Source organism: Lampetra fluviatilis, chromosome 11 (assembly GCF_964198595.1).
Source record: "Lampetra fluviatilis chromosome 11, kcLamFluv1.1, whole genome shotgun sequence".
Classification (NCBI taxonomy): Eukaryota; Metazoa; Chordata; class Hyperoartia; order Petromyzontiformes; family Petromyzontidae; genus Lampetra; species Lampetra fluviatilis.
The window spans coordinates 8972752-8982786 of NC_136285.1; the positions used below are offsets into that span (position 1 = coordinate 8972752).

Here is a 10035-nt window from a genome sequence, read left to right on the forward strand (position 1 = left end):
TTCACCACAAGACAGGCCCAAGGTCTTTAGTTAGTTTTTAATGGTGCGTCTCCAGGTGGTTTTAGGCCTACCCCGTGATTTTTTTCCCTCTTGGTGTCCATAACCAACAGTTTTCGCTCTGGACTCAGGTTCCATTCGCAGCACGTGTCCCAGCCACCTGAGTCTTCTCTCTGTTACGTCCCCGCGCTGTGCATCTTTTGAATTGGTCTTGATGTACAGGTCCCGGTTTGAAATCTTGTTTGGCCGGAAGATGCGACAGATTTTCCTCAGGCAGTTGTTGTGGAATATTGATGGGGAGTTCATGTCTATCTTGGTGGTTCTCCCAACTTTCACTATTGTACAGTAACACTGATTTTACATTGCTGTTATATATTCGTCTTTAAACTGTATTGGCCAGACTTCCAGACGTTTCTCAGTTGGAAGAAGGTGTGTCCTTGCCTTGTTTAGTCTGGTCTTCTGAGGTGGAGTTTTCTTTGCTTATTACAGTGCCAGGGTATGTAAAATTTCAATCTGTTCCAGTGGTTTTACCTTGATTGTTGTTGTTGTATTGATTTTAATTTATTTGGTCTGTTCTACATTTATCTGCAAGCCTTGGTTGGTCAGCAAACTGACTCCACCGAGTTGTTTTCTCCTGCATATGGGTTTATTTAGAAGAGAGCAGAGCTTTCATCTGTGAAAATCCAGATCTTCGAGCACTGAGAAGGGGGGCCACTGGATTCCCCCTGGAAAGTCTCATGTGGTGCATCTCGTAACCCAGTCAATGGCAACCTGGTAGAGAATTGGTGAATGGATGCATCCTTGGCATAGCCCTGATGCCACGGGCAACCAGTCCCCGAGGTAATGTTGTTGACCAGGATGGCACATTCAATTTCTTGATAGAAGCTCTTGATCGGCTCAATGAGTTTTAGTGGGGTGCCATATGTCTGTAGGATTTTCCAAAGACTGTCTCTGTGTATGCTATCAGAAGCTTTCTTAAAATCGATTACATTGAGGTATAGTGGGGCTTTCCATTCCCGGCACTGTTCTATGATATTGCGTCGAGTGAAACGGGGGGCAGCCTCTCTCTTAAATTTCGATTTAAAGCTTTCGTGACTGCAGGGATTCCTCTTCTTGGTTCCTTCGGTAAAGTCACGTAGAAGGGAAATAATAAAATAATAAAAATAAAACATAATTAAATAATTATTATTTGGTTCTTTCGGTTAAGTCACGTCTAAAGATAAAATAATAAATTAAATTAAATAATAGAATACGACGTTTCGATTGCAACACAAGCAATCATCAGGTATAATGAAATAGCGACATAAAATCTAACCAGAAAACTATAGACAGACATATTAGCAGACAGATATCACCAAGATACATAGCGGGAGCAACACAGGTAACAGAGAGGGGTGATCGTCTCTGTGGGGTGGCCTTAAATAGACAGAGGGGGGGGGCGGAGGCAGAGAGAGGGAGGGGGGTTAGAGAAAAAAAATTAGCATATCAATGAGTGGTCAACAGACGTGGTGCTGCACGGCAAGTAAGCCTGAAAATCAGGAGGACACACTAAAATTAAATAACCTAGTAAAATATCGAAATGTAATGTAATACAACACAGAGGGTCGGTCAACACACAATTAACGCATAGCCTGGTTGATTACGTATTTCAAAGATTGCTAAGTTAGAATTTAAGTGTGAACATTCTAAAGAGGACACAGACAGAGAAAACAAGTCGCTAGAGAGAGAGAAAAAAGATAAGCTTAAAACTTCCCCGTAGAAGTGGTTCAATCTTAATTTTAGAACTTTCGTGACTTGCGGAATTATTATTTGGTTCTTTCGGTTAAGTCACGTCTAAAGATAAAATAATCAATTCAATTAAATAATAGAATACGACGTTTCGATTGCAACACAAGCAATCATCATCAGGTATAATGAAATAGCGACATAAAATCTAACCAGAAAACTATAGACAGACATATTAGCAGACAGATATCACCAAGATACATAGCGGGAGCAACACAGGTAACAGAGAGGGGTGATCGTCTCTGTGGGGTGGTTAGATTTTATGTCGCTATTTCATTATACCTGATGATGATTGCTTGTGTTGCAATCGAAACGTCGTATTCTATTATTTAATTAAATTTATTATTTTATCTTTAGACGTGACAACCGAAAGAACCAAATAATAATTCCTGCAGTCACGAAAGTTCTAAAATTAAGATTGAACCACTTCTACGGGGAAGTTTTAAGCTTATCTTTTTTCTGATAATTGGTTTTTTACCCTTCTATCTGGCAACAAAACTGACACCTTTTTACAAGGAGTCATGTTTGCATAGACCGACTGCAGGTATTGCGGTCTATGCAAACATGACCGACTGCAGGTATTGCGGTCTATGCAAACATGACTCCTTGTAAAAAGGTGTCAGTTTTGTTGCCAGATAGAAGGGTAAAAAACCAATTATCATATTTTTACTGGCAAATGAGGTTCCCATAGTATCTTTTTTCTCTCTCTCTGGCGACTTGTTTTCTCTGCCTGTGTCCTCTTTAGAATGTTCACACTTAAATTCTAACTTAGCAATCTTTGAAATACGTAATCAACCAGGCTATGCGTTAATTGTGTGTTGACAGACTCTCTGTGTTGTATTACATAACATTTCGATATTTTACTAGGTTATTTAATTTTAGTGTGTCCTCCTGATTTTCAGGCTTACTTGCCGTGCAGCACCACGTCTGTTGACCACTCATTGATATGCTAATTTTTTCTCTAACCCCCCTCCCTCTCTCTGCCTCCGCCCCCCCCTCTGTCTATTTAAGGCCACCCCACAGAGACGATCACCCCTCTCTGTTACCTGTGTTGCTCCCGCTATGTATCTTGGTGATATCTGTCTGCTAATATGTCTGTCTATAGTTTTCTGGTTAGATTTTATGTCGCTATTTCATTATACCTGATGATGATTGCTTGTGTTGCAATCGAAACGTCGTATTCTATTATTTAATTTAATTTATTATTTTATCTTTAGACGTGACTTAACCGAAAGAACCAAATAATAATTCCTGCAGTCACGAAAGTTCTAAAATTAAGAATTAAATAATTCTCACGACGTTTCGGTCACAACGCAAGCAGCCGTCCTCAGGTGAAGAACAGGTCTGCCGGAAAGACAGCGTCTGAATGAGTCTCTCTCTTTCTCTCTCTTTTCTCAAACCAGCTTAATCTTTCTGCAGGGTCTGGTCAAGGGCACTGTTCATCCTGTTGAACAGGATTTTGCAGGAGACCTTCCTAGGAAGCTAAACGAGTCTAATTCCTTGCCAGTTATCGCAGTTTCCAAGCTGTCCCTTTTGGTGAAGTCTCACGACTAGGCCTTTTGTACAGTCCTTGGGAATGGTGTTACTCTCCCATACCACCAAAATAGTTTGTTTATTATTCACACTCTACATCAAAACAGCTGAGAAAGTGAATTTGGTTTATATGTACGTATATAGTCATCTTATGGAGAGCCCAACTCCTGCTATGCTGAGACCTGGCATTTCCACCACTGGCACTGGGTTGCCAAAAGAAATAGGTGCTACCCTCACTACTAATTTTAACAGGCAGACGCTTGGACTTTTCTCATTTCTGCATAGCAAACTGCATACAATCAAACCGGAAGTCATGTGCATGCAGTGTTTTTTTATTCTGAATTGTATTTAATCGTTGGTTATGACAATGCTGAATATCTTTTTGCAGACTGAAAAGGAAAGGGAGAACGCGGTGGAGGACGTGGAGAACGGAAATGTGCCGGAGTTCGTGAAAGTCAAAGAACGGCTGAGACCAATGTCGATGGTGTTGACCACAGAGCAAATCATTTCGTTGGAAACGCCTGCAGAGCAACTGTGACCAGCCCCCCCCCCCCCCATGGGTGGAAAAACCCCGATTTTTCCAGCGGCAGGCATCGGGTTTTTTCTTTAATACAATTAAACCCGATTTCGGGGAATTAAAACCTGGTTTAATGAATACGAAACTCTGATACAAGGCTTAGGCTGCTTCCTCGTCGGTGCTGCTATCGTACTCGGAGGGGGGGGCGTCGGGCACGGGGGAGTCGTAGAATGCGGCGGGCAGGTTGGTCTTGATGAACACGAGGAGCTTCTCCTCCACAATCGTGGGCGCCAGTGAGTTCCTTAGCTTGGAATGGATGAAGCCCATCGTTGAGAAGTTGGCGAAGTGCGGTTCTGCAATTAGAACCAATTAAAGCGGATTTGTCCCAATCTCAGATGATCGGGTTTAATATAAAAAGACAATTAAACCCGATTGTAAAAACCCGACTGTTCCACCCTTGGTCCCCCCAACGCCGCCTGCTGGATCACAGAACATGAAAAAGCAGCTGCAAAAATAGTATTTAAAGCTGCTCGTCCGCCTTCCTTCAAAAGCGGAGTGCCCAACTGTTTGATCAGTTCCTGCAAACAGCGAAAGAAAGACGCTCCTTTCCAGCAATATCGTTGACTTTCTGGTTTTGAAGAATCGGATTTAGTTTTTTCTTGGTCGTTTCAAGTGAATGCTAACATTCTGAAGCATCCTGTGACTTAAGAACTGGAAACTGCACGTGGATTATAGCGGTTCTCAATGTTTAACCTTGCTTTTATGTTTTGGAAAAAATGCTATGTGCAGTGGTCTCCTAGCTTTTTTGGGGATTAAATGACGATTTTCTTTCAAAAGCATGGTATTATTTAAAAACGAATACAGTCTTTATAAAATGTAACATGGCATTTGCACCATGTACATTGGCGAATTCTAGATTGTGGGAATGTCAACATGAATCTGCCAAAAAGTAAATATGACAACGATAAAGATCCCCCATATAACTTTTAAGAGACTTGGGGCAAGTGCTGTTAGCGAGCACCTCCGAAGGCTGGCACAGTGCATGAGAGAGTGGGTGTTCACTCCACGCCCGGTCACATTTCTCTCTAACGTGGCGATATTTACACACTGCACCAGCTACTCATTTGAGGCTGGGTAGACCTAGAGGAGGCCCAGGAACGGTTAAGATAATTGTCACTGGTGTTGACCATGAATCGAACTCGGGTCACCAGTTTCGTAGCACAGCGTGCTAACCGCGACACAACCGTTCCCCATGTTTGTATATACAATAATATATATACCCATATAATAAACATGCAGTATTGAGATTTAGCTGGGGCGGCCTATCAGAAATAGTTTTGGTTTGCCATGTCCATAAAAATTTAACTTTTTAATGAAATTGGCAATGTGATGGACAGCGAATGAGCAAGTTCAAGTGCGGTAGACGGAGACAATTAGATTGCTTTGCTCTCGGGCGCAGGCTAATGTATTGCTTGTGGGTTGCCAGCTCTGATTAAAAAAAGAAGAGACAGTTTCGCCTCGGGTAGAACAGGGTTGGGCTGGAAATGACTTGGTGGGGCGGAGAATGATTTAGGGTTCGTTTTGGTGAGTCATTTGGAAAGATTATTCAATTGTAAGAGAGATTCAATTAAATAATGTACACAGGTGTTGCGGCTTGGTGATTTAGACACCTGTTTCACCAACAGAGAGAGAGAAGACTAATTGATTGATACAGCCCACGATTGCGGTGGCAGTGATTTGAGCAGATTTGCAAACACTGAACTTAGTTTATTATTGACATCTGGCTGCTATGACGATTCATACAATCGGAATGAGGTGCGACCACGTTTCAGGTATAAACAGCTCCACATGCACACTACGATGGCACCGTTGTCGGTTTCTTTCTGATCGTTTTGACCAAGTCTGGTACTCAAATGATTGTTTATATCCCAGAATGTATTATAACTATAACCCTGTGTTTTATTTATCTGTAAGAGGAATGACCCAGAAGTGTCAAAACAAAATCCCATTTATGTTTATCCAGCAATGAGAGGATCATCCACGCAGAAGTACTGTAGAGGGAAATTCATGGCATTATCCATGCATACAAGTTACCTAGAAGCGGTCTCCCAGAAGTGGCGAATTCATCTTATCACCTATACCGTTTTCAACACGTAAAGAGGAATACGCTGGAAATGGCTGAAAATATAGTCCACTGGCTCTGTTTATCTGTGGATAACCACACGAAGAAATAATCATTTACAGTCCTTTGTCAATCCCAGCTTTGGTGGGTTGGTAAAGGTGAAACGTGGCCTGGAACAGGTTCAAATATCGCTCGCCACTGATGTTATCTGTGGCTAGGAATGGAACGCAGGCAGCTAGGTTGAAAGCACAGTGCGCTAACCATTGTACTACTTCTCGACCGGTGTATATGAGGAGTTATTGGCCTGGATAGGCACGGATAATGGACTAGGCACGGATAATGGGATCTGCCGATAGTGCCCCCACATTCTTAGAGATTGGTATTATTAAGCTTTTAGCAGGGATTTAGTTTTAAAGTGGACAATACTGGCCAGGAACCCACCTGGCCCGGCTTTCTAGAGCTCTGATAAAGCAAGTCGACCCTGGACACTGGGACAGTGCACGGAGTCCTTCCAGGGTTCAGCTAACGAGCTATGGATTCTTAAGTGGAATGGTTGCACTTTAATTGGGAAATGTGTGTTTCTCAGCTGTTTTTTGCAGTATTGCTCTCAACATTGTTGTTATTTGTAAGTTTTAAGAATATTTTAATGGAACTCTCGCCTGTGCTGGCCGTTGCTGACTTGCCAGCAGTGAAACTGTAAGTAAGAACAGGTGATTATATTAGTTCTGACAAGTTTAAATGAAATGCTAATAACTCAAAACATAGATAGCCTTACATTTATCATTGACATTTGAAAATTTGCATTGTAATTTTCTATACGAACCAACTATGGTATATTGTACAGTGTATTATTGCATATTTACCCCATACTTCTGTATTTTGAACACTATTAGCAGTTTCATGTACCAAAGGTTTGTTTTACATGTACTGCCAACACATGTATGCAGTTTCTATTAAAACTTTTATCTCGGAGAAGAACAATCACACGTGTGTGTGTGTGTTTTAAAGGTATCAAACAGAAGTAATTTTCCTAGTAAATAAAAGGATGCTTTGTGTATGTGGGATAGTTGACTATGCTGGAGGGTGATGAGTGTTCAACATAACTGCACAGCAATGTTAAATGATGCCTTTAATGCAAACAAAACACAGCTAGGCAGAGAACATGTCAGGCGTATAATGTTCCAACCATGACAGTCAAGTCTCTTGTTTAAACACACCTTGTTTTAAATGAATGCCCTCTTGCTTGATGTTTCCAAGCTAACACTTGGGCATTACGTCATTCTACGTTCCGGTGTCGAATGTCTTCAGACAAGTCGCTCATGCACCTTGACACATTGGCAATGACGATTAGACACACTTTTCTTGAGACGGTTTCTTTATTTGGACGAGACACATTCACTCAAAGGCGGAGATCCCACTGTAACAGCCCCGAGTCTCCCGCACATCTCCCCCTTACATACGGACCGAGGCCACGCCCTCATTCCTGAACCTTCTCGCCGACTCTGGACGCTCACTCCACCAGCAGACTCGACCATCCTCTTACGTCACGTGACCACGCTCCTATTCTCCATCATTCCGGTAGCCACCAGTCCCTTCGTACTGCAGGCTGACTCCCCTGTCATTACCTCCTGTAACCACCAGTCCCTTCGTACTGCAGGCTGATTCCCCTGTCATTACCTCCCGTGGCCACTAGTCCCTTCGCACTGCAGGCTGGCACCCCTGGCATTACCTCCCGTGGCCACTAGTCCCTTCGCACTGCAGGCTGGCACCCCTGTCATTATCTCCCGTGGCCACTAGTCCCTTCGCACTGTAGGCTTACACCCCTGTCATTACCTCCCGTGGCCACCAGTCCCTTCGTACTGCAGGCTGACACCCCTGTCATTACCTCCCGTGGCCACTAGTCCCTTCGTACTGCAGGCTGACACCCCTGTCATTACCTCCCGTGGCCACTAGTCCCTTCGTACTGCAGGCTGACACCCCTGGCATTACCTCCCGTGGCCACTAGTCCCTTCGTACTGCAGGCTGACACCCCTGGCATTACCTCCCGTGGCCACTAGTCCCTTCATACTGCAGGCTGACACCCCTGTCATTACCTCCCGTGGCCACTAGTCCCTTCGTACTGCAGGCTAACACCCCTGTCATTACCTCCCGTGGCCACCAGTCCCTTCGCACTGTCCGCTGACTCCCCTGTCATTACCTCCTGTGACCACTAGCCAATTCACACCGCCCGTAGACTCTACTGTCATTACACATTCATGCCCAGGTGTGCGTATCCTGTTTGTGTGTATCACATGGTGGTTTGCAACTGCACTGTGATCCAGGCAACCTGGGTTTGATTCCCAGCCAAGGGCAACATCAATGGAATGTGGTAGGCAAACGTGTTTTGGACTCCTCGTAGGTTATCATTCATTATTATAGCCATTGTCTTTCCACTGCTGGATGAAGGCCATCTTTCATGACCCAGTGAGGCTACAATCCATTTCGCTCAAGCAGGTGAACGTATCTCATCGTTCCATCTCCGCGGTGACCCTCCTCTCAGGTGTGGTCTGTCCTTTGGCGGCCATTCCGTCACCAGTTGGTTGGATACGTAGGGTGCGAAAGAAGTTCAACATACATACAGTCTCGTCCATTGGCCATCACTGCTGTGTCCTGCCGAAGCCTACCTGCTTGCCTTAATAGTCAATACAATTGATTTGTGTTTGTTTCCTGGCCATTACGCTATTATTTATTTCTCAGTATCCTGGTATGCATATTTTTGCTTCTTTGTATAAATTTCAGTTACTTTGGCCAGTCATGAGCACCTGGTGTTGTTTGTGAATCTCAGTACTGGTGACACCAAGGAGACTTGGTGTGTTATTGGTCACACTGCCCTCTAATGTAGATAGCCATAGCAGCAAGTGCTGCTTACTTGCAACATCTGTGAGAAAGAGCTTTATAGCTAATCGGATTCGTCCAGTATAAATAAATATACTGATTCTCCTGAACAATTGACCCTATGGCTACATAGGAGACCTTTGTTGTTGAGTGTATTGCCACAGTTTAGTTTTATTTTAAGGGTTTATAGCATCAACCGTAAGCCTACATTCAGTACAGTTGAAAACAACATCTAGAGCGAAATGAAATGGCCAAAAAAAACCCACAAACATGTTGTGACCAGACAAGTCACATATGTGCAATAGTCTCATCGGATTGCAAATACCAGAAATATAGACAGTTGGCAAAAGCCAAGACGCAGAATGTATGAACCATTATCTCACACCTAACTGCAACGTATTACTCGGATGGAAATTAAGAAAGAGAACATCTTTTGAGACAATAGCCATCCCGATCAATCCCTGGGGAAACCCCAAAGAACAGACGAACACATAAACACACTCAAAAACTCAACACGGGGGGAGGGAAAGGAAAGGGTGAAAACGTGAAGTAGCAGTCGGCAATTTGACACTGCGTAATGAGCTGGATATGAGCACATCCCTTGTGAGTAAGGCCAGGTGTTCTTATATCCGCACTAATTGACAATATCCAGAGTACAGCATGATAAGTTGTCCTTCACCTTGCCCCACCAGTCTAATGTAAGGATGTGTTCCTTATAACAGAGCTTAAGTAAATGTATGCATGTATGTTGAACTTCTTTCACACAGTACGTAGCCATCCGTGCTAATCAGAGGTGCGGCGAAGGACAACAAAAACTAAGCACAAAAAGCAGTTTTAAATTAATACATTTTTAATGTAGATTATTTAAAAGTGCATAGCCCAGTGGCTTCCTAATATCGGAAGGAAGAGCGTTCCAGACGGCCGCAGAAGCGCATCTGAAAATCGCGCGATGCAGCGAGGTATGTGTTGGACTTGTTTCGCGCCGTACGTAGCCAACCGTGCTGATCTGAGTTGATTTAGGTGTTTTTATAACCCAGCTTGAAACTGTGAAATAATAACCTGTGATGTCGTGCTTCTTCAGAACGAAGTGTTCACAAAAGGGATTTTATCAAAACTCCTGGCTGAGTGCATCTGCCGTCGTCTTGAGCAATGTGTGTAACCTTTGGGCAACGGGAAGGTCACTTTGTGACACGCCACTGCAATGTCG

The 10035-nt window shown here is 43.5% G+C and overlaps 1 protein-coding gene across 1 annotated transcript in view; it reads left to right on the forward strand.

The window, feature by feature from the left end:
* FAM107B (family with sequence similarity 107 member B) overlaps positions 1 to 3853 on the forward strand; it is a 30577-nt gene extending 26724 nt beyond the window's left edge. Inside the window, exon 4 of the mRNA XM_078860761.1 lies at positions 3704 to 3853. Coding sequence (XP_078716887.1) covers positions 3704 to 3853 — 150 coding nt within the window. The remainder of the gene's footprint in view (positions 1 to 3703) is intronic.
* The last annotated feature ends 6182 nt before the right edge of the window (positions 3854 to 10035 follow it).